Source organism: Alnus glutinosa, chromosome 2 (assembly GCF_958979055.1).
Source record: "Alnus glutinosa chromosome 2, dhAlnGlut1.1, whole genome shotgun sequence".
Lineage (NCBI taxonomy): Eukaryota > Viridiplantae > Streptophyta > Magnoliopsida > Fagales > Betulaceae > Alnus > Alnus glutinosa.
In genome coordinates, this window is record NC_084887.1 from 15065331 (window position 1) to 15090996 (window position 25666).

A 25666-nucleotide genomic window follows, 5' to 3' on the forward strand; every position below is an offset into this window, starting at 1 on the left:
GCGAGATTCCACTAAGAAATCGTCTCGAGTTACGGCGAAGAACCAAAGCAAGTTGGGGACCCATGCTCCGACGAAGGTTTTTCGAACTCCAGCGAAGTCTTTCAAAGTTCCTGCGAAGCCAACGGCTTGGCATCCTCCAGTGCTGGGTGAGAAGAACCAGAAGATGCCGGTGAAGACAGTATTCCAGGCGAAGGCTCCAATAGAGAACTTTACGACTTTGCCCTTCCAATGACGCTCTGTTTCTGCTAAGTCTACTCTGAATGGACAGGCTCTCTCTAAAATGGCATCAAGACATGGTGGCTGCACGACATTCCTCTTTGGGGAAAGCTCTGAGGTGACTTCCCTTAGAGAAACGTTAGAGTTCCTAAAATTAGAAATTGAAAAATGCCTGAAGAAATTGGATACAGGCCTCTGCCCTTCCAGTGCGAACAGGCTTTTGGGCCGCAAACCCAAGCCCTCTAAAGGCCCTACAGGCCAGCCCAAGAAACATTTCACCCATGCTGAGAAAGGGAAATCCAAAGTAGGCTCTATCTTTGCCCAATACAAGCCTTCGGGTCAACCTTTTTTCTCTGGGATGGACCCTGATTCTCTCACTTTGCAGGACCAGTTAGGGCCCGTTGGAGGGCTTCTTTTTGGGCTAGATTCAGGCTCATCAAACCCGAAGGCTTTCTTGGGTCTGAACCTGAATCTAATGGACCCTTGCCCCTCTAACCTGAAGCCGTCAACGTACGTGGTCCAGCCTGCTCCGGTGACCTCTGAGGCTTCCTCCATGGCCCCGCAAACTTGGACCACATCGGATTTCTTGCCGGCGAGTTCTTTCAGCCCCTTTCCAAGCCAGGGGGTGGTCCCTTGCCCCGCTATCCTGAAGATGTCTTTGGGCGCGGTTCAAGCTGCTCCGGTGATCTCTGAGGTCTCCATTACCATCCCACCTCCGTGGGTCATGCAGTTGTGCTCTCCTCCAACGAGCCCTTTCTGCCCTATTGCAAGCCTTAAGGTGGGTTTTCTTCCAACTCTGTTTCTGACCACACCGGAGATTATGCCAGAGCCCTTACCTGAGGTGGGTTCTCCTTCAGCTCTTCTTCAGACAACACTGGAGCTATCGCCGCCAGAGGGATTGGTCCCAGCATCGCCGGGCTTGACTGAGATTATTGGGGTTGAAACCAGCATCTCCATGGAGTCAACCTCCCCTGGCTTCATCTCGGTGGCTGAGTGCAATGCTGAGCCAGTTTTTCTTCACCAGCAAGAGGCTCGTCCACGGCTCAACTGGGGGCTGCAATTTGTTTGATTTGGCTGGGAGGGGTGCCCCTAGGTCTTTTGTGGTTGATGACTAGATTCTATCCTCAGCTCTAAATCCTTCTCTACCCAGGTTGGTTGTTTTCACCCCTCCCATTCCTACAGCGGTTTTGGTCCCTCCCTCAGCAGCTCTATCTCCCCAGCCTCTTGGAGGGATGGGCAAGGAGCTAGACTTGAACTGTACCAGCTTGGAGGTTGATTTCTACTCGGAGGTGGAGCCCACCCCGTTGTTATGTTGTCCAGCAGTTAACAATAAGGGGTATTCTGGGCAACGACACTGATTGGATCTTTCAGTTTGTCGAGTAGTTCAGGCACGTCGTGGGGCTCTCATACGATGGTTTTGAGGAACAGCTATTGGCCTTATTTGGGCTATTATTGCCAGCAATGCTAAACAAGGAGTGGGTTCTTCCCCGAAGGCGGGAAAAAGAGGAACGAGAGAATTGAATGGTTTGTTCTGCTCTATTAATTATGATGCGCATAGTGGCAACGCTTCACGTGGAAGGAAAAAGGTGAGGGCTCAAAAAGGTTTTTATGAAGCCTAAATTGCTTTCATGGAACATGAGAGAGTTAAATTAGGATGACAAGCGGTTGAAATTCAGATATTTGCTAAGGCACTGGAAGGCAAACAGTATTGACCTGCAGGAAACTAAACTTGAGTTTATTTCTATCAATATTGTGACAAGTTGTCATCATGTCGGCTGGTGTTATCTACCTTCTAGTGGGGTGTCTAGTGGTATTCTTTTAATGTGGAATAAGAGGGTTGTGGAGAAGATTGAGGTGTGTGTGGGGGAGTATGTTGTGGCATGCTCCTTTAAAAACATTGAAGATGACTTCACTTGGGCTTTTGCGGGGCTCTATGGTCCTAATTTCGATAGTCTTAGAAGGTCTCTTTGGGAGGAGCTGCCTGGCCTTTTTAGTTGGTGGGACATGCCTTGGTGAATCGGAGGTGACTTCAATGTCACCCGATTCCCTTGCAAAAGATCCGCGGTAGCTCGTTTTCGTCCCGCGATAACGGAGTTTTCAGACTTTATTTTAGAGCAGGGTCTCATGGATCTCCCCCTTTCTGGGGGGCCGTCTACGTGGTCGAATAATTCCTCTTGGTCAAGACTTGATCGGTTTCTTGTCTCTCCGGATTGGGAAGCTAAATATCCTGAGCTTTTTCAGAAAAGGGATCCTATTTTCAGAACATTACAACTGATGGCCTAGACTTGATGATCTTGCTTTTGACTCATTAGATGTGGAGGAGGCCTCAAGGCTAAAGCTTCCGTTTGAGGAGAGGGAGGTCTTAGAGGTGGTAAAAGGTATGAATAGAGATAAGGCTCCAGGTCCTGATGACTTCTCTATGACCTTCTTCCAAAACTGCAGGGATGTGATCAAATCCGATCTCATGCGGGTTTTCCTTGACTTCCATGCTCGTAGCAGTTTTGAGAAAAGCCTTAATGCTTCCTCTATTGCTCTAATTACGAAGAAAGCTGGGGCGATTGATATCTCAGACTTCCGGCCTATTAGTCTTGTGAGTGGGGCCTATAAGATCATCACTAAAGTTCTTGCTAATAAAATGAGTAGTGTCATGGAGACGATCATTTCAAAGCCCCAGAACGCTTTTGTGAAAGGTAGGCAAATTCTGGATTCTATCCTCGTTGCTAGCAAATGTTGGGACAGTCGTATCAAGTCTGGCGAACTTGGCTCTTTGCAAGTTGGATATCGAGAAGGCTTTTGACCATATCTGGAAATTCCTTTTGTACATGCTGAGAAGATGTGGTTTTAGGGAAAAATGGTGTTCTTGGATAGTGCACTGCATTTCCTTTGTACGTTTCTCTGTCTTGGTAAATAGCTCTCCAATTGGTTTCTTCAATAGCTCTCGTGGGTTGAGGCAAGGCGATCCTCTGTTTTCTTTTCTATCTGTAATAGTCATGGAGGCTTTGAGCAAAATGATTACTGCTACTGTTGATATAGGTCTTCCCTCAGGCTTCTTTGTGGGATCTAGGCCTCTTACCGTTAATATCTTACACTTGTTGTTCGCGGATGATACTACTTAGTTTTTTGTGAGGCCAACCCTAATCATCTTCACTATCTCTGTGTTCTATTATTATTTTTTGAAGTTGTTTATGGTTTAAAGGTTAATCTGGCTAAGTCTATTTTGATTCCTGTGGGCAATGTGTGGATAGCGTGGATGAGTTGGCTGGCATCTTGGGTTGTGGGACTTCCTCTCTACCCTAAAGTATCTTGGCTTTCCGCTAGAGGCTTCTTACAAGGTAAAGTCTATTTGGAATGGCATTGTGGAAAAGATGGAGTGTTGGCTGGGCACTTGGAAAAGAATGTATTTGTCCAAGGGAGGCAGGGTCACCCTTATTAAGAGCACTCTTTCCAATCTACCTATGTGCTTATTGCCCCTCTTCCCCATTCCTACTAGTGTAGTTAATCAAATTGAGAAGCTCTAACGAGACTTTTTATGGGGAGGGATAAGTGAAGAATTTAAATATCATCTAGTTAGTTGGACTAAAGTTTGCTCTCCGATCTCTGAGGGAGGATTGGGTATCCGCAACTTGAGGATATTTAATCACGCTCTGTTAAGTAAATGGTTGTGGCGCTATGGAATTGAAAGAGGTGCTTGTTATCCATAATGCTCGGTGGAGAATTGTGGTGAACTCCAAATATGGCAATTTAGGATGGGGGGGGGGGGGGGGGGGGGGGTGTTGCTCTCTTGAGCTCGCAAGAGCCTTTGGGGTGGGGTTGTGGAAGAATGTTAGAAAAGGTTGGGAGACTTTTTCAAGCTGCACCAGATTCGAAGTGGGGGATGGGACCAGGTTTAGCTTTTGGCATAACGTGGTGTGGGGATATGGCTCTCAAGGTAGCTTTCCCTACCCTTTTTGATAGCTTCTGCAAAGGATGCCTCTATTGCGAATAATTTGGAGTTTTTGAGCGGTTCTAACCAGTGGAATGTGAGCTTTACTAGAGAGGTGCATGATTGAGAGGTGGATGTTTTTGTTTTTTTCTTCCAGGTGCAACATTCAGTTAAAGTAAGAAGAGGTTGTGAAGACAAGCTTTGGTGGGTCCCTTCTAAAACAGGTTTGTTCAAGATCAAGTCTTTCTTCTCCCTTCCAAAAAAAAAAAAAAGTCTTTCTTCTACTCATCGACTTGCTCTAAAGGCACTCGCTTTCCATGAAATAGTGTGTGGCGGACTTAAGCTCTTTAAAGGGCGACCTTTTTTACGTGGTCGGCGGCTCTTGAAAAGATCCTTACCTTGGACAATCTCAGGAAGCGTCACGTTATCATGATAAACAGATGTTGCATGTATAAAAAGACCGAGTCTGTTGACCATCTTCTTCTCCACTACGATGTGGCTTCTGCTTTATGGAATACTCTTTTCAGTTGCTTTGGGATGTCCTGGGTTATGCTTCATCAAGTTTTCAATTTGCTTGCTTCCTGGTGGTCTTCGGGTAGGCCGAGGAGTGCTACGGTGTGGAAAATGGCGCCTACTTGTCTCTTTTGGTGCTTATGGAGGGAAAGAAATAATTAGAGCTTTGAGGATTTGGAGAAGACCTCGAAGGAGATTTTATCCTCCTTTTACCACACTTTGTATCTTTGGACTACGGCTTACGTGTCCCCTTTTTCTTTTAGTTTTAATGATTTTCTAACTCATTTCTCTAGTTAGGCGTTTCCTTTTTTATACTCCAAATATACTAAAGGGTGCCTTAACGCTTTTAATGAGATTGGCTTATTACTTATCAAAAAAGAAAAAGGTCATATAATGATGCACCCCGTATATGATTAAACCTATGATGTCACTCTCTACCCCCTATTTATGAGAAGAGGAGATACTATTTTGTACAGTAACATCTCAGGATAAAAGCAAGTTTAGGCACTGGTGGTGGCAGAAGGCATTTGACAGAAGCTGGGGAATATGTGCTTTTCTCAGAATACATTTTCTTTAAAGCATATTTTTTTTGTTTCTTATGTTTTTCCTCTTTGAGATACGATCAGTAGAAAAGGGTTTTGACAACATATATCTGAAAGACAACTAAGAATCTCCAATATATCAACATGAACACATATATCTCAAAGACACGAGAATCTCCAACATTTCAACATGAAAGAATGAAGGAAATTTCATGGCCGAACACAAGCAAAACAACTCAAGCTTAGAACATTATGAGCGCAACTGTTCCCTTTCACAAGCAAAACACTTGCATACCATTTGGCAACCATTTTCAAAAATGGGTTTCTCTTCTTCAAAACAGAAAACTCTTCAAAAATCGTATCCAAAAAAGTTTTTGATGTAGGCCCCACAAAAAATAATTTTCATTTTTTGCTTTCGAAAATACTTTTCAAAACAAAAAAAGTTCTTGTTGATTATTTTCTTAAAAATATGTTTCCTAACCTGTCTGAAAGCTAGTACTAAAAATCAAAAAATCAAAACTATTGTCACACGTGTCCTGCAGCCACCGTATGGCCGCTGGAACAGTCTGGCCCCAATCACCGCGTGGTTAGCGGAACAGTCTGACGATGGTCAACGCGTGGTCGCCAGAATTGTCCAGTGGCCACCAGATCTGTCCGATGCCACTGAATGGCCACCACTTATGGAGGCCAACCTCCAGCAAACCCAATTTTATTTTATTTTTTTCTTTTTTCGTGCATGTTTTGAAAACATGATTTCAAAATCACTTTTCAAAGTAGTTATCCAAATGATTTTTTAGACAAGGCCCTTACAAACAACACTTTCAGACGTGGCCCCCCCATTTTAGAAAACAATTCTCAAAAAAATTTCAAAACATAAAACAGAAGACACTTTTTCGAAAACTTTCTTAAATGGGACATTGTACTTTCTTTTGATAAGTAGGGACGTTGCACTTTCAGTTTTGGTATAGCAGTCAAGAAAAAAGCAAGTATATTAATTACATTATTTTTTCAAATTACCCTTGAAAAACCTAATATTATTTTACGAAAAATTATTTGGTGCTTTTTATCTCTTCTAATGATGATATCAAACAGTCCAAGAAACAAGCTTTTAGTCAAATCAATGAATTCATAATAACATTTCTTTATATGATTTTTTTCACAAGCACAATGAAAAGAAGAACCAACATACAGAAAAATGCGCAGGCAAGTGAAGAAAATGATGAAAGAAAAAAAAAATGAAAATAATAAACCAAAGCCAAAAGCAGTAATTCTGAAGAAGCGCACCTCTGAGATAGATGTAAAAATAGTACAAGAACGAACATCTTGATGCGTGCTTAGGCAACGTAAAATATACCGATGTGCATCACTTAGTAGACGAGATGCGATGACCACAATTTTCCTCACAGTATCAGACTCTGAGTTCCAATCGGCCACCTAGAGATAGAAGCAAATAGAAATTATGACATGCTTGAGATGGGTCGGTACATTTGGTATTCTGCAAGATGATTTGCTAGCATAGCATGGCCCACATATTTCTTAATGTCACCAAAGTTAAGTGTTGGAAAAGACGGACAGAAATAGCTACAAACTGATTTGTAGCTAATAGCTACAGGTAGCTACAAACCAGTCTAATAAATTGTCACGTGTCCCTAAAGCATATGAAAGTATGTGAGAAGCATATGTTTTCCTATTAATGTTATTAAAAATATGTGTACTTCACACATGCTTTAGGGACACATGTCAATTTATTGATTGGGTTGTAGCTAATTGCTACAACCGGCGCTTGAGCTGCACTAACCCAAGTGAGCCTGAGGATTCGAAACCACCCCAATAACATGGAGAGCATACCCATTTGCAAACTCGGCCGGTCCCATGGGGCAGGTTCACATGTGAAATTATTCAAACTTATTCCTGACAAGTTGAAAGAAGCAAGAATAGACATTTCAGGCAACACATGACACAATTAGCTTACCACATCAAGAGAACACATGTTCTCCAAACTGCAAATAGTACATACTCCAAGGTCCAGTAACACAGGAAACGCCCCAGTAAATTGGAAACTTTCTGCAGATCCAGCATCAAGGTAAAGAGTGGAACCTTCAATGTGCTCTGATATCTAAAGACAAAAAAGAATTATTAGAACTGATCAACTGAGCGATGGACTGAGATACTCACAAGTTGAGTTAATACAAAAACGATAGATTTTCGACATCACAAATTTGTGCAGAACAAGTTCCAGAACTGCAACCATGGATAAAAATAGGCTAAAATTAATGCCATAGGAATCCATACAGCTCAAAAGTGCTTCAATATGTAGTTCAACAGAAAGGAGAGAGGAATAGAGAATGCTCCTATGAGTCACTCATAAAGAAATGATTAGGGAGATAGAGCATCCAGATGCCATTTATATAGAAGATAAAGAATGCCAGAAGGTCCAGCAAAATCACATGGAAAGGGATGCAGCCCAAAAGCTACTGATGGGATCTCTTATAGGAAAACCCAATGATCTGAACACCAGTAACAAAAGATGGTCAATAATTAGTAGAAAAATTGTGAGAAAAATGAAAAGAGGTTTCAACTCTTGATAGAATAGCAGAGATATAGCCAAGATTCTACAAGATAGACACTCAATAATGTACAAAGGCCTCAGCTTTTTACCAGAAATCTCAAAACCAGACTTAATGCTCTAAGAACCAGCCCTTAAGGCTATTATACAGTCTTATAAACAACTCTGGAAATCAGACTCCCAATTCCTAGAAAATATCATACATTCCTGAACCCTTTTACCAAGAATGGCAAATAGGATTTCCTACGAATTTTACTCCAACTCCATGACCTTGACTCATTTATTACTTACCCAGCACACATTGATTTTATTTAATTCTTTTTCTGATGGATTCTTGACCTCCCAAGGCTGGTGTCTCAGTTCCAGCGGCTATAAAAGTGTTTACCGCATGAGAAAGCTTCTTCAAGCAGGTTCCAAGTTGCTTGTGACCCATTATTCCTAGCACTTCTTCAACCAACTACCATCGCATATAAGTCCATTCATCTAGAGACTAAGTATCAATTCATGGTGGTGATCAAACTCTCGGACTGAAATATGGGTTTTAAGTCAATAAGAAAAACAGATTAAGAATGATTGACAAGACTTTGGCAACCGAAAAGGACTGAAAACTTTTACAGAGAAATATCTGGATGGATTCAAGTACTTAAAAATAGTTGTGCCACCAATCCTGATCCCTGATATTTGTCACCAAAGGACAAGTAATGGATGAGAATATAACAGCCAACGATCATGTTGGAAAGTGTTGGTAGTCTATAAAGAGTTTGATGAGCTCAACAGTAAGTGCCTGTTTGAAATTGTTGTGGGTAATAAAGCCTTCATCTATCGAGCTCTACTAAAAAGGTGTTTAACTGTTTGGTAAGTACATGTCTGAAGTGCTTTGAAGTTATTACACTTATTTCGTAATAAAAAAAAATTGAAGACATTTGAAATAAGAATACATAATTTGTATGAAGCACCATCACAACGCTTCAAACAATATTCCGCAATAATTATAACTTGGTCTCTCTCTGGCACCATTTTCGCACACAAACCACCCACCCCCCCCCCCCCCCCCCCCCCTCTCTCTCTCTCTCTCCCCAAAACCCAATTCACACCTCTAAAAAACCCACCGAAAATCTCAACGACCAGCATAACCAATCCATACCAATCTCACAAATTCACTAGAAACCCATACCCATTTTGCAAAATTTACCGAAACCCAAAGTGAAACCCCAATAATAACCGAATCAAAGAAATGACGGCCACAGTATTCTCGAAGCTCTCTGACGACATTGTGCTCAACATCTTCTTCAAGCTTGAGGACGACCCACACAACTAGGCCATGCTTGCCTTCGTGTGCACCAAGTTCTCGTCCCTAATCCACATTGTCTGCTGGCGCCACAAGTGCTCCACCACCATCTCCTCTGTTGTCTTCGAATTCAATCTTAGGCACAACCAGTACCTCCTCCCCTCCTGGCAGCTGGGCCACGCTCCACAAGCTAGTTGTTTGCTGCCTGGGCCTCATCCACGCCGGCGTCCTCCTCGAGCACTTCAATTTCAGCCACAAACGCAAACTCGACCCCAACGAGATTTTCCAAAACAACCCATCTCTAATTCCAATTCCGATTCCCCCATCCAAAACTGAGCCTTGCCCAAGCCACCATATAGATGATGCTAATTCGGTAACTGAACCTTCCTGGTCGCTCTTCAATGACCTTTACTATGATACTATTTACAATAATTCATATTCCCAAGATGATCCCCAGGTTGTTGGCAAAGAGGTTGTTGCTGAGAACAACAGCGTTGGCATTGTTAAGGTGGGACGAGAATTTCTGGTGTCGAAGAGGGTATTCAGTAGCTATGGGTATTTTTGTTAGTTTGTAAATTTAATTAATCAAGAATCGTGCCACACATCCAGCTTTGGAAGCGCATTTTAGAAAGAGCATCAATTTCAAGTTTTTCCTGAAACACAATTTTGGGCTTTTAGGGGGCACAAAAGTACCTTGCGATTTTTTTACCAAACATTTTTTGCTTTGCTTTGCTTTGCTTTTTGGGCTCCCAAAGGCAATACCAAACGGTACCTAAGCTTAAATTATAGAATCATAGATGTAATAAATAAAAGTTTTAAATTGGGAACTGGAAAGTGGAAAGAAGTTAATATGATACTTGAAAGATACAAGGAATTTGTTCCCCTAATTTTTTTTTAATAAGTAATAGACAATTATTAAAAGCGTACGGTGCCCCTACGTATACAAGAAGTATACAAGATAAAACACCCAACTAGAAAGAGCAAAAACACTCTGGTACACCCCCAGTTATACCAAGGCAAACCAACCATCTCATCCCAAAAAAGCATTCTAACCTAACAGAATTACAGCCAAGGTGAAGTCCCCCACCACCCTTTTGTCCCACATAAACAAAATACCACCTAAAGCCCCACATGATGACACTCCCATAAACTGCACAACGCTCTGAGACATGAGCCTTGCCTTTTCCACAGCTTGAACACTTGCCTCTGGCATCATAGTAAAGTAAAGAGTGTATAAAAAGCACAGTATACTACTGGAGTATATTTCGTAGTCATTGGCTAGGGTCTAAACTGTTTGGGTCTATTTGGGAAAATTTTTTAAAAAAAGTTTTCGCCTCTTAAACGCTGAAAACTCTTCTCAAATTTTAGTTATTCAAATAGATTTTTTAGATGTGGCCCCCACTACTAACACATTTCAAAATAAACCACAATTTTTTTTAAAAAAACAAAGCACTTTTAATAAAATACTACTCAAAAAAATAAAACACAAAACACTAGTCAAAAAATAACATGTACATATTTTTAAGGTGGGGAGACTAGGTATGTATATTTTCTTTTCAGGTGAGGAGGCTGCCTTGTTGCATGTTAAAAAAAAAAAAAAAAAATTGAAATTAAAAATAGAGGCTAGAGTGGGGGCCACTAGTAGCGGCCATAGTTTGTCGGCCCTGCAATGTCTGCTAGAACCATCTAGGAGCCCAACGATGCCCGCCAGGACCGTCTGGCATGGCCACCATTGTGGAGTCTAACTCCAATAGTTTTTTTTATTATTATTTTGGAAAACACTTCAATTTTTTGTTTTTCAGAAGCACTCCAAAAAATTTTACCAACGGATTTTTCTTTTTTGTTTTTCAAAAGCAGTCCAAAAAATTTTACCAAAGGAATTTTCTTTTGTTGACCAAAGATACATTTTCAAATGTGGCCTCCAACAAATCAATTCTCAATTTTTACTTTTTTCAAAACCCAAAACACTTCTCAAAACTTAACCAAGCCAACCCTTTCTTTTGCTTTTGAGTGTGAATGATATTGAATAGAAAGACAATGCATCCATTGGGTTTGAGTTTTCTATTATCTTTCACTACAATTGTAGAACAGACCATCCCGTTCGAATGTTGTGTTCCCTGTTCAACCAGTGACCTACAACACGTGGCAACTAGAGGGAAAAGCGAGGGAAAGATCAATGGTCCAGATCATATGAAATGAAATCAAGCGACCACTTTCAACCGATGAACGTACCGTTCGAACAGAGGGTATCTCCACGTGGCATCAAGAGATCCTGCGACGTTAGACAATCAACGGCCCATATTTAATCACGTGCCAAAAAGACCAATTTGGCGCATGTTTAATGCTGAAACATTAGGTGGCATTCAAACGGAGTAATGTGCCATTTGACCGGAGGGAATCTCAATGTGTCAATCTGTATGCGATGAGATGTGACAAATGCGACGAAGATATTTTGATGTTGACACAACGCCGTTTGAATAGCATCACATTCTGTTCCAAAGAGAGCGCACAGTGACAAAATTTCAGCCTATTTAAAGTGCTCAAAACCGATGCAAAACTTCATTTCTAAATGTTCCAAGGAGGGCTTTGTTGAGTTGTTAGGGGTTTTTTAGTAGAGAGAGAGAGAGAGGGGGGGGGGGGGGATTGTGAAGGAAGAGCTCAGAGTTCATCAAAAGACAAACGTGGATATAGCGAAAGTTGTAAGTACAAACTTACTAACCGACACTTACAAATGTTTTACATGTCGCATGATATTGTATTGACATAAGCATGTTTCATAGTGATATTGAGCCCTGTGAATTTTATTAATTTCATATATGTCAATGTATGTTACATTGAGATTTACATGATTTAAATGAAAAAAGGAAATTTGAAAGAAAAGCTTTTGAAAGAAAGAGGTTTGGAATGAAGGAAAAGTACGATTTTATAAAATCAAAAAGTGGTTCTAAGAAAATTATTTGACATTAAGCATAGAGTGAGGGGTGAAACACTCAACAACCTAGTGGCCAAGTGGGAGAATATGCTTGACAAACCCAATGTTAAGCGGGAGCGATACACTTAACCCCGTGCTAGGAGTGATAAAACAAGAAGTAAACCCAATGTTAAGTTAAGTGGGGGCGATATGCTTAACCAATCCAACGGTTAAGCAGGAGTGATAGGCTTATCAAGTCAAGGAAAGAAATGAGTAATTATTTATGTTCTGTATACATGCATGTGACTATGATAAGTACTTTTCATCATGCTGTGATTTAACTGCTGCTTTCCACTATCATATGTTAACAACTGATTTTATTTGCGTTATTGTAAGTATGAGATTATAGAATTCTAGAAAAGAAAATGTTAAAGAAACTGTAGATTTGATTCTCTTATGAAAAGCCTCCCTCTAAGACAATTTTATAATTCCGCTACGGCGATTTGATACACATGTTTTATGAAAAACTATGCATCTACTTTTAAACATGTGATATTGAAAACCGCTTTTCAAAAGAAAGGAAAATTTTAAGGAAAAAGGAGTTCACATCACACAAAGAATGGTTGGTTAGTTTATACTTGTTGAGCCGTAAACTCACTTTTTCACCAGTGAAATTGTGAATTTTATAGACATTGTTGAGGAAGTCGAGGAGATCCCTATGTGAGCCTCGATTTCTACCCATGAGATCTACAAGAGGCCGTAGCTTTGGATGGCCGGACTTCTGTTGATATCAGCCATAAATATGAATGCCTTTTGTAAAATTCAGTTATAATTGAACATCATTATATAAGTGACAATATTAAGTGTAGGGTTATGTAATGATGTTCAATTATATATATATAAAGTGTCTATTCAGATTAGAACTCTAGTGTACTCTTTATTTCTATAAGTGAGTTTCTGGTTAAAAAAGAAATGAAAAAAAAGATACTTGAAATCTTCCGCTGCGAGAACAAAAGAAAAGTAGTAGTGGCACGTGAAATATAGGTTTATTCCACTTTGGCTTATTATAATATTTAAGCCGACGGGGCGTAATAGCGGTCATGCACAAAAATAAATAAATAAAATAAGTTTTCTTCCTGGTTCCTTGGCACAACAAATACACTTTGAAGGGAAAGGACCACCAGAACTCTTATAGAATGAATGGAAATCAAACTTACCATTTCTTTTTACCCTCCATATGTAACATCTCAACCTTAGTCAGACTAACCTAATTAAATGGATAACATCTGATTAATATAATTAAAATATAATATAATAAGAAATGCTTAGAACACCAAATCTTTTACCAAAAGATGGGTACCAAACTAATGTGGAACTGATTAATTGATAGTGCCTACATGCCTTTATCGTGTCTATGGAGGAAAATGAATGACAAAAGTTTTGAGGACCAAGAGAATACATTAGAGATTAAGTCATTATTTTTTAAAACGTTGTATCTGTGGACAACTGCTTGTTTATCTCCTTTGATGATTACTTATAGTGATTTCCGTATTCCTTTTGCTCTTTTTAGCTAGGAGTTTCATTTTGTATACTTAAGGGCGCCTTACTTTTTTATTGATATATGCCAATTACTTATAAAAAAAAATATTATTAAAATAATTTAATTTATATCATTTATAATGTTAGCATTAAAAATAATTTTAGGCATTTTTAAGTGCATATTTGGCCGCATATTGCATAGCTTTCACAAAAAAATTATGATAAGCATTTTCTTTTCATGCACATACGCAATTTAAACCGAATTCATGAAGTTTTAAGAAAAATTTCTAATTTTAACAAAACTTTGTAAAATTAATTATCATGTTTAATGATATTTGACCTATTGAGCTAAAATTATTTTTCAACTTTGTTTTACTAGCCTCAAAATTAAATTTTAGCATGGTACTATTGATGGGTAAATATTTTAAATGCTGTTTTTAAGCTTAAAAAGCCATAAACACCCCCAAAAGGGTATTGTTGTCCAGGTTTTCTATAAATTCCGAAAATTAGTTTTTAATTCGTTTTGGTCTCTTAAACCTAGTCCAATGGAGACAAGGGAAGAACACTAAACCTATAAAAGACCCCTTATAGCTTTGTACCTCCATGGCCCCCTCATTCTCTCAAATTTTTCACAACTTTCTCAAGAACACACATCCTTTAGCCCCAAAAAGTATAAAATTTATTATTTCGGGACAACCTTATTCTCAGGGTGGTTTGTAACGAAGCCCACTAGCATACTAAGCCATAGGGGTGGGCAAATTATCCGATTACCGACTATTGAAAATTTGCCGACCGCTACCGAACCGCCTTTAACCGCCTACCGCATACCGAAAAAAGAAAAATTCGAAAATCGAAATAAAAATTAATTTCGATTAAAATATCGGTCGGTAATCGGTAATTTTTTTTTACCGTTGGTTACCGACCGACCCGACCATATACATATAAGTAAAAGAAAAATTCTGCTATATTCTGATTTCTGAACATGCGGTAAATGTTAGGTTCAAGTTGTACAACATCGCGTCATTCACGTGGCTGCGCAAGAAATGATTCTTTTCCCAAGGAGTTTTGAAAGTTTACTACATATTCTGAATTTATTACCACTACCAAGACCATATATATATATATATATATATAAAAACAAAAAAAAGTAAAAGTTGTTTTACACTTTTACCCACTACCCAGACCCCAGTCCATATCCATTACCCTATCCCAACACGACATCGTTTTCAAAGAGTATATATTCATATTTTGGAAAACCCTAATCATCTCATATTCTCTCAACCCTTCAGCTTCTCCTTCTGCCGCCTCCCTGAAAAAACACATTATTTGATTCTCTCAGTCTCTCGCGAATCATGATCGCTGATCTCCCTCCCTCCCCAATACCTGCTGCTCGCGCGTCACAAGCCTCCCCTGGACCATTGTCCCGTCTATGCAACAAGAAACCAAGAACTAAGAAGATCATGATTCATGAACAAGAAGATCGTGAATCGTGATTCACGAGGACCACGAGCCAAATAGCCAATCCTGCTGATTTGGTACCTGGGTTTGATTATTGTTGAGTTTGAGAGTTTTGGGTTATTGTATAATTTGCATTTGTGGTTTCACTGAATCACTAGTTTGTAACATTTGTTCAACTTTGTTCTTGAATTTTTAGGCGGTAATCTTGTGATTCTTGTTGAAATTTATGGTTGAATTTTCGATTTATCCGACCGATCATTACCGATTTTTTCGTTTTTTTTCGATTTATCCGATTTTTTCGAAATTATTCCTTGCCGGAATGAAGTCAGGTAATTACCCAACTTCACCGACAAGGACGGGTCGAAAATCGGAAATGTCATTTCCGACACCGATTTACCCGATACCCACCCCTACTAAGCCATAGTCAATTTTTGGAGTATTTGGAATTTCATACTACTAGAAAGAGGCCCATTTTTCTGAATCAAGTTTGAAATACAGGAATACTTTTCCACAACAAAAGAAGGCCTACTAGTTTCCCATTACCATCAATGGTCACCACAACTTATCAAAAAAAAAATAAAAATGGTCATCACATTTCAAGCACATAAAGTAAAATATAAAAAAATTAAAAATCAAAACAAATAAAAAAAATAAAAAAGAAATATATTAAATTTTCATGACTCCTATACCTTTCAGCTACCCCCTAGACTTGAGAAAATACAATATAGTTCTCAAAATTGTCACATGTCAATTTTCATAAAGCATGAAGCTTGCTTTGATAAATCATAGTAAAGCATGTAGTTGTCTGTTTCAATTAGGATTCATGAACTCATGATTTCTACGATAGTAGCATATACAAAATAACATATGACAACAAAGTTTTCATGATTTCTGAAGGGTTTACATCATATAAACAAAGTTTTTACATATTGCTAGATGCTAATTGTGCCCAAACTAGAAGTTGTTTTGAATCACCTTATGAAAATTTTATTTCATGTTTTGTTATGTATATGAATTAAAAACAATGAAAGAGGCATTGAGCCATGTTTCGGCCTATCAGCCCGGTGAGTGGCTTTTATAAGATCATTGCTAAAGTTCTCGCTAATAGAATGAGCCGTGTTTCGGAGAAGATTATTTCAAAACCTCAGAATGCTTTCGTCAAAGGTAGACATATTTGTTAAAGATAATATGTTGATAGTCCCGCATTGCTAAGATAGAAGGCTCATTCCTATTCTCCTCTCTATAAATAAGAGAGCACTCTTCGTATTCAATCATTCAATAAAAGCAATATGTAGCCCATAGGGCTTTCGTGTGTGAATGTAGGCATACTGCCGAACCACCTTAAGTTAGTGTCTTTTATGATTTTCGCAAGTCTCTATTTTCTATTATTCCGCTTTATTTTATTTTAGCTTTATTTTTTTTTTTCATGGTATCAGAGCTAATAGGCTAACGCCAATTGTTAGATTCTGGGCTAAGTCTTTTTTTATTTATATTTTCTGTAATTTATTTATTTATTTATTTTTTTAATTCTTTTATTTCCCTGTTATTCCTTTTTGGTTCAAATTGTTTTCCCAATCATGAAACCCTTATTTTCTTTTATTTTCTGTAATTTCATTTTTCTTTTTTTTTTTTTGTGATTGTGAGTACTGTTCCCTGGTTTCTTGCCCATGTCTCTCTGAGTCACAGAGAATAGCATTTCTTTTTCTTGGCTCTATGTTTTAATCTTATATTCTTAGGAAAGGCTTGTGCTTCTTCCTCTCTTTCCTTATTTTTCTCATGGTTTTGTCTCTAATCATCCCATTGTATCATACGGCAAAACCATATGAGACGGTAAGATTTTTCTTTTTCTTTTTTTGTTATTAAAAAAAAAGAAAAAAAAGTGCCAAGTCGTTCTGCCCAGCGTCGTTTCCTACAGAGTGGGCCAGTTTGTGTCCACACCTTTGTACGTCAAAGATCTTACATAGAACGTGGCCGATTCGCAGCTCTACAACTTTTTCAGCCACATTGGTTAGGTGATCGTTTCTATCAATACAAAGGTGACCGTTTCTATCAATTAATACATTTTTCTATCAAGTTTTTTCGGTGGAGGGGATTGTTTCGCTACCGTAGATTGTTTCCCTTTGTATTTGATTTTATTTTGTTATAATCTGATGATGAAAAAGAAAAGAAAGAAAAAAAAAAAGAGAAGATGAAGAAAAAACAAAAGACAAAAAAAAAAAAGAAAAAAAAAAGCCATTTGGCTTCAAGTGCCGCCTTTGGAGGCGCGTCACTTCTTTTTCTTTTACTTTTTTCTTAGTTTCAAAGTGTGGTTAAACCCTAAAGATTGTAAGGGAGACAGCAGGAAAAAAAAAAAACCAAAAAAAAAAAAACTAAAAAAAAAACCAAAAAAAAAAAAATACCTAAAAAAAAAGAGAGGCCAAAGTTGCCCATATTGTTCTGGCCCTTTGTTGGCCCATTACTTACACTCGGTCTTTGTGGTATTGTTTCAAACCCAGGCCCATTTCAGTTCATTGTTGGCTTTCATATTTGGTCCATAGTTGGCCCATTATTTGTAATTTGGCATTTGTGGTATTGTTTTAAGCCCATGCCCATTTCAGCCCACAGTTGACTTCCATGTAAGGCCCATAGTTGGCCCATTATTTGTAATTTGGCATTTGTGGTATTGTTTTAAGCCCATGCCCATTTCAGCCCCCAGTTAGCTTCCATGTAAGACCCATAGTTAGCCCATTCTAGTCCAAAAGTTGCCGATGTTCAAGAGCCAAATCTAGCGCCATCACCTTCTTTAATGCTGTGTTCAAGAAGCAAACTCAAGATTTCACAAGTTTACACCTTGAGTTTGAGGGGGAATATTAGAGATAATATGTTGATAGTCCCACATTACTAAGATAGAAGGCTCATTCATATTCTCCTCTCTATAAATAAGAGAGCACTCTTTATATTCAATCATTCAATAAAAGCAATATGTAACCTATAGGGCTTACGTGTGTGGATGTAGGCATACTGCCGAACCACCTTAAGTTTGTGTCTTTTATTATTTTCGCAAGTCTCTATTTTCTATTATTCCGCTTTATTTAATTTTAGCTTTATGTTTTCTTTCAATATTTTGGACTCGGTCCTCATAGCCAGTGAATGCTTGGATAGCCGTATCAAGACGGGTATCCCAGGGGTTCTTTGCAAACTAGATATTACGAAGGCTTTTGACCACGTCAACTGGAAGTTCTTACTATACATGCTAAAAAGATGCGGTTTCGGGGATAAATGGGTCTCTTGGATTTCTAATTGCATCTCTTCGGCGCGCCACTCTGTTTTGGTTAATGGTTCGCCAGCTGGCTTCTTCAATAGTTCTAGACGGCTGAGACAGGGTGATCCTCTCTTGCCCCTCCTGTTCATTGTTGTCATGGAGACTTTGAGCAAAATGCTCTCTGGTGCTGTTGATAGTGGTCGACTCTCAAGCTTCTCGGTGGGTTCTTGGCCTCCCGTGATCAACATCTCTCATTTGTTGTTTGCAGATGACATTTTGGTCTTCAGTGAGGCTAATCCTGACCATCTTCATTACCTGCGTGTATTACTAGTTTGCTTTGAAGCTGTCTCTTGTTTAAAAGTCTATTTGGCTAAATCTCTCTTGGTTCCTGTTGGCAATGTGGACAACGTTGCCGAGTTGGCTTCTATCTTGGGTTGCGGGACTTCCTCTCTGTTGTTGAAGTATCTTGGCATGCCCCTTGGGGCGCGCCACAAGGCTAAGTTCATCTGGGATGATATTGTGGTTAAGATGGAGCGTCGTTTGGCCAGTTGGCAAAAGTTGTATTTGTCCAAGGGTGCTAGGGCTACCCTCATCAAGAGTACACTCTCCAACCTCCCTACGTATTTCTTGTCTATTTTTCCCATTCCTATTCATGTGGCTAACCGTATTGAGAAGCTTCAAAGAGACTTTCTTTGGGGTGGGATAGGCGAAGAATTCAAATATCACTTGGTCAGATGGGACAAGGTTTGCTCTCCAATCTCTGAGGGAGGTTTGGGTTTCAGAAACTTGAGGTTTTTCAATCGTGCTCTTCTAGGCAAATGGCTATGGCGTTATGGGTCTGAGCAAGATGCATGGTGGAGAGTCGTGGTGGATTCTAAATATGGCAGCCTAAAGGGCGGTTGGTGCTCTCTCGAGCCGTCGGGAGCCTTTGGGGTGGAGGTTTGGAAAAACATCAGGAAAGGTTGGGATTTGTTCTCTCGTTTCACTAGATCTGTCGTGGGGAATGGTTCCAAGATCAGTTTTTGGCATGATTTGTGATGTGGCGACACAGCCCTTAAAGTAGCATTTCCAGCTTTATTTGGCATTGCTCGCCATAAGGATGCCATTGTTGCGGATAATCTGGAGTGGTTGGGTGACTCATTCCAGTGGAATGTGAGCTTCATCAAGGAGGCTCACAATTGGGAGGTGGATGTCTTTGCTTCTTTCTTCCATTTGCTACACAGTTAAAGTAAACAGAGACAATAAAGACAGTTTGTGGTGGGTCCCCTCCAAAAAAGGAGTTTTCAAAGTCAAGTCCTTCTATTACTCCTTAACTAGCATTGGTGGCAGACGCTTTCCCTGAAAAAGTGTTTGGCGTACTCAAGCTCCTCCTAGGGCTGCTTTTTTCGTGTGGACTGCGGCTCTTGATAAGATCCTCACCCAGGACAACCTTAGGAAATGGCATGTTATCGTGATAAACCGTTGTTGCATGTGTCAGAAGACCGAGGAAACTACGAATCATCTCCTTCTCCACTGCGACGTGACTTCTGTTGTGTGGAATTCTCTCTTCAGTCGTTTCGGTGTGTCTTGGGTAATGCCAATACGGGTTATTGGCTTGCTTGCATGTTGGTGGTCATCTGGTAGATCAAGGAGTGCTATTGTTTGGAAAATGGCACCTATTTGTATCTTCTGGTGCCTTTGGTGGGAAAGAAACAATAGGAGCTCTGAAGACTTGGAAAGAACCTTGGAAGAAACTCTCTCTTTGTTCTATCATTCTTTGTATTGTTGGACTTCGGCTTTTGTCCATCCTTTGTTTATCTCTTTTTCTGACTTTCTCACTCGCTTTTTTATTTCTAGTTAAGTGTTTTCCTTGTATACTTCCAGTGTACTAAGGGGAGCCTTACGCTTTTCTAATAAAATTGATCTCTTACCTATCAAAAAAATGAATTAAAAACATCATGTAATACTCAGCCATATGGCTGGCCGACCCATATGGTGCCAAAAATTGATGTTTTTTAAGTCTAGGATTGACTACATGATTTATAAATATTTGAATCACCAAAAAGAAATTTCAAAAACTGTTTTAAAGGGTGATTTAGTGGTAGGGACAGAACCTACAGAGGCTAAGAAATCATTTCAAAAGTCCTCAAATAATGTTTTAAGTCTAAGTAACCGGTTTCTACATGTTTTGTGCAATTTTTGGGTTCATATTGCATACACACATCTACTGATTTAATTAAAGTGCATGAAGTTGATAGAAAATTTTTACAACACATGTTTGATCCATTTAGTTTAGGTTAGGGGCTCCAAGAGGTTTGTAGCTAATTGGGCCCAAACTAGTTAAGTGTGTAGCTAAGCCCGATGAAGTGTTTTTTGGGCTCTAAAATTTGAAACTTAGCAAGAATAAATGACTTATTTGGGGTCAACTTCTAACTAGGGTTTGAATTGTTTAGACTTACACAATTATGGTTGAAATGTTGGGTCTTGTGACTCAGGTTCTTAAAAGTCGGTCAGCCTATTTGCAGCTTAGAGGTAAGTAATATTTCTTACCCCTTCTACATATATGTTTTATGTTATGTTTTGACAAAGGTTGTGATCCATGTTATGAAATGCTTTCATAAATGATTTTATTCAAGTTATAAAATGTTAAGATGCTTGACGAACAGTAAATGAAAAGAAAGAAAGGAAAGAAGAGGAAGTGATTGTATGAATGCATGATATGTTTTGCAATGTTTTCTTGGCCATATGAAACGATGTGCATGGTACCGGAGCTAATAGGCAGCAGAGGCAGCCATCTTGTATGGTCTGTCGGGAATGGCTCACTCGAGTGCACCATAGTTTATCAAGTGATGTTCACATCCTAGACGCGGCTCCACATGTGGCCATGGGAATGGAACTAAGATCCTAGTGATCACTAACCCTTACACAAATGGCATAATTGTGTGTCAGCCACTCAAGAGTTTAAAGGAAAGAGAAAATTCATGATGTGTGTAAATGTTTTTAAATGAAACTGTTTTACTCTTACCCTATTATGAAGAAAAGATTTTTCTTAGGTTTCGTTCTATGATAAATTAATTTTGAGTCTCTTTTTACATAGAAGTCAATGTTTTCAAACATAGTTTTTTGAAGAATAGTTTAAAAATCTTATTACTTATATTGTATTGAGTGTTTTCAAGGAAAAGGTTTTAAAGAAAAGATTTTTAACCAACCGGTTTAAAATTGGATGGAAGTATTACCTATTAAGCTTTTTCACTCGTTAGTTTTATTTTCTTATTTTCAGGTTAGGTTGAGACGAAATAGGAGGCCGGTTGCAACTTAGATGGGGGATTTCATTTTGTTTCATGATTTAAGATTAAAATATTTTCAATGTGCGCCTAAGGGTATAAGAAAGAAAAACTTTCAGACACTTTTATGCCATGTTTAGATCTTTATGTTTCTGTATTTATGGTTAATAAAGGCTTTTAAACTCATTCATTTAATATGTTCATAAGTACTTTGTTATTCCTATTTATGAAATTTGCGCCTTTGAGGCTTCTAGGTTAACAAACCTAACCTTAGCGGGTTGGGGGTGTTACACTATACCATATTATCTTGCCCTCTACTAAACGGAACATTAGCATGGTATGCTGTACTACTAACAACATCCCACCTTAAACGGCACATGGTATGACCATAAACAACTCTGGTTGTTTATATATTTGATGTCTTATGCTGTATCAAATTTCATGAATTGGTGCTCAAACAAATTACAGAAACGCAACTGCTTTTTCTTTTTTTTGATAAGTAGAAACACAACTGTTGCATATGATACTTATAGCAAAATTCAGTATATTCACAAACAAATTAATAGAAAATCAAGGAACTTTCAGAAGTATAGCTTGAAGATAAGGGAATTCAAAAAAAAAAAAAAAAAGAATTTACCTGGCGAATGGAATCAAGGCAAGATTTGGTCACATCAACCGATGCCATGTTTCAAGCCACTAGTCTCCAGTAGAAGATGCAAGGAAAAAATTCAGTAAAATAACAATGAATCTCTTCGATCATCTAATAAAAATAACAATCTTTAAGAGTCGATAGGCAAATCATCAGTATGCCAACAAATTCATCCTTCAAATAAGGAGCAACCTACACATTTAACCAGTCTAAAAAATGTCAAAATTATGCAGTGAATACAGAAGAAGTAATAACTATTTTCAAAGAAATTTGGAAAAAAAAAAAAAGTTACCATCAATTTTCTTGTTTATCCAGAAAGTGGGTTAAGTGGCACTTAGATTTCACTTTCCATAATCTGTAGGAAGCCAAAAGTTCAAGCAAAGACAAACACATAGTTAATTTTCAAGATTCACCTAAATGAAATCCTATCCATAAAGAAATGGAAACTTCCTAGGAACATTTGGAGTAATTAAGCCAAATGACTCGCACATTTCATAGTCATCACAAATTACACGACCTGAAAAACCACGCAAAGGTTTATTTCCCGTTTCGATGCAAAAAAACTGACGAAAAGAAGATTAATTAAAAAAAGGACGAATAAAGATTAATCTAACATTTTGCTCAAAGTCCTGCTAGCCTCAGTGGGACATTTTTTGCTTCCTTAGGTTCCGAAAAATCCGATATTTTTAACATTCAAAACTTCAGATTATGAACTTTTCCTACATTTACTCGGCCACCAAACAGAGAGCAGGGATTCACCTCTACCGTGAGATCCCAAAGGCGATGGAAAGAGCCCTCCCGGCAAGCGTCGGATCGGCTATAGCTGGAGAAGGATCGGAGCCTCGAGGCTTCTGGTTTCGGACCTTGGGACACCGCAGCTGAGGACGGATTTAAATACGTTCCAATTTTACAATTCTTTACGATCTTTTTTTTTTTTTTTTTCCTGAAAAACTATTTTTAACAAATATTTGCATCTATTTTCTTTTTTGTTTGCGGATCTATTTTCGTGTAAGTACACATATGACATATACTCGAACAATTAAAGCAATTTATTAATAGAATTTGGATGTTAAGTTATACTCTAATCTTTTCGACGTAAAATATTTTTAACCAAAGAAAAAATGATTTGTTTAAAAATATTTTTCGATGTTTGACTTACAAAAAAAAAAAATCACTAACAATGTAAAATAAAATCCAACAATTGCTGATGGAGTCCAACAACTGTCGCCGGAATCCGGCCAACTTGACCGGAATTTGGCCTAATTTGGTCAGAATCTAGCTGTGCTGGTTAGATTCTGGCCATTTTTGCAGGAATCTAATCCGTTGAAATCCGGTGATGTCACCAGATTCCTACGAAAGTACCTAGATTCCAGCTATACTGGTCAGATTCCAGCCAGCTTGGCCGAAATCTGGTTTGCCGTAATCCGGCAGACCGGATTCCAGTACCGGCCAAATTCTACCTTGTTTTCCCTTAATCTGGCTTGTCGGATTCCTGCGGTGATTGCCAAATTTCGACAATCGGATACCAAAATTTGAAGATCTTCGGCGGTAGAGTCAGACTACTAACAAACTCTACTATATGGTGGTGGTGGATTCCCACAAACGTGCATGCAAGAATAAAGGGTATAAATCTAGAAAACAATTTACGGTTTTCAAAACCGTAAAATTGTTTTCCAAAAATTAAAAAGGTTTTTACGGTCAATCTGAAAATGATTTTCGATGACCATTATTTTCGCCCCTACCAAACACTAAAAAAATGTCGAAAATATTTTTTCAGAAAACAATTTATGTCGAAACAAACAAAGCATTAGTGTAATGTGAAGGGCAAAATTTTATTTTCACATTTTTTGTGAACAATTTTGCCCTTCACATGATACTAATTGGGTACTCTCTAGTTCATAAGAACTAAAAGAATCCTTATCCTTCTTGTAATGTCATTCTAAACTTTTAATTGAAGCAATATCCTCCCAAATTATTAAAAAAATTACAATGTACCAAAAAAAAAAAAAAAAAAAAAAAAAAAAAAAAAAAAAAACCTATAAAAATTCTCAAAACACAAATAACCTTATAAATTTGAAAAAAAATAAAAAATAAATTTCACTATGGCCGTAGGTCTTGTGAAGACCCGCGGTTGCTATGGGTGGGTCACCTTTTTTTTTAATTCTTTTATATTTTTGTTTTTTGTTTTTTTTTTTTAAAAAAATTATTAGAGTATTTTTGTCATTTTTTTTTATACAAATTAGGGTTAAATACAATTTACCCCCCCAAAGTTGTACCCCTTTTCCAATCTTGCCTCCAATCTTAAAAAAATTGCTATGAGCCCTAATAAAGTTTCCAAATTTGTCAATATGGTCAATCCGTTAGTCTTTTCTGTCTGCTCTGATAGAAAGTGAAAATAAATATTGACTTCTAAAATAACCAAGTGTGTGTTTGTGTGCAACAAAATATCTTAAATGCAGAATTTAAAAAAGACAAGATATTTGTTGACGAAGTGAAAACTCTGTGAAGAGAAAAATCACTCCGGGTCAGCCAAACCCAGGAACTCTACTATCCAAAAACAAAGCAAGTTACAAAGCACTCGTACTCACAAAACCCATTGTAGTAGTCATACCTTTAACTATAACACAAAGCCCATCGTGAACGCTTCTCAACCAAGTCTCCTACTTGAGGGGGTCTTTGATGGATTCATTTACCTTAAGACTGACCCCTAAGATAGACTTCACATGAACTGTTGAGCACACACTGGCAACGGCTAGAGAGCTAGCGAATCTTCAATTCTCCCTAAACACCCTCTCTAAGCACTATGGAATTCGATACATAATTCATATAAATTACAAAAAACCTAAATCTGCTCAAATTCAAACTCTGGCTATCGAGCGTTCGGACGGAAGTTAGTCTCATCCGGACGGTCTTCTACGACCGCCTTCCAGAATAGCGCAATTCTTTCCATAACAGGTCCACGTCCGGACGGTCTTCGCTGTAACTCTATTCCGCGCTCGAAAAGGAAGTCTGGAATATTCTGAAATGCTGGACAGGGTCCGGACGTCTTGTAGAGACTTCCCAAACAGTGTCGACTGAAATCCAACTCAGTGTAGAAATTGGAGAAGCTTGACCTAACATCCGGATGGTGTTGCTCTAAAATCCGGACGTCTTCAACGCTGAAGCTTCTAGATACTACGGGGCGTCCAGACACCTTCAATGGCCTGTTCGGACGGTTGCACAGGAACCGACTGTTTTGACTTGGATTCTCATGGACATCTTCTAGAAAATTGTGATCAGTCACATGACTTGAAATGAACACTGTCCATATTACATGAAGACTCTGAATAGAAACCGATCATCCTGTTAAATTGCAACCATTACATAAAGTGTTTTTGTCATCCAGAATGTAACCAACATAAAATACTAACAGAAAGGGAAACACGTGTGTAGCACGTGATTTTTTCGATGCAAAAGTCTCCATTTTACCCTCAAGGTTAAATATCAATCCCCCCAAAGTGTGAACACTTTTTCAATCTTGCCTCCAATCTTTTAAAATTTGCAATATGCCCCAACGAA

The 25666-nt window shown here is 38.5% G+C and overlaps 1 protein-coding gene and 1 pseudogene across 5 annotated transcripts in view; one reads left to right on the plus strand and one right to left on the minus strand.

Moving 5' to 3' along the window:
* Positions 1–23010, minus strand: part of LOC133861273 (sec1 family domain-containing protein MIP3) — a 28487-nt gene extending 5477 nt beyond the window's left edge. The window contains exons 1-5 of one of the 5 annotated variants that reach the window (XM_062297022.1): positions 22868–23010; positions 22401–22463; positions 22097–22300; positions 7166–7309; positions 6478–6627 (exon numbers count right to left, since the gene is read on the minus strand). In XM_062297022.1, coding sequence (XP_062153006.1) covers positions 6478–6627; positions 7166–7309; positions 22097–22144 — 342 coding nt within the window. In that variant the 5' untranslated portion in view covers positions 22145–22300; positions 22401–22463; positions 22868–23010. Of the gene's footprint in view, positions 1–6477; positions 6628–7165; positions 7310–22096; positions 22318–22400; positions 22464–22867 lie in introns of all 5 variants that reach the window. The other 4 variants (XM_062297020.1, XM_062297018.1, XM_062297019.1 and 1 more) reach the window with 4 other exon arrangements.
* On the plus strand, positions 8994–9615 carry LOC133861656 (phytochrome A-associated F-box protein-like; annotated as a pseudogene).
* Positions 23011–25666: the final 2656 nt, after the last annotated feature.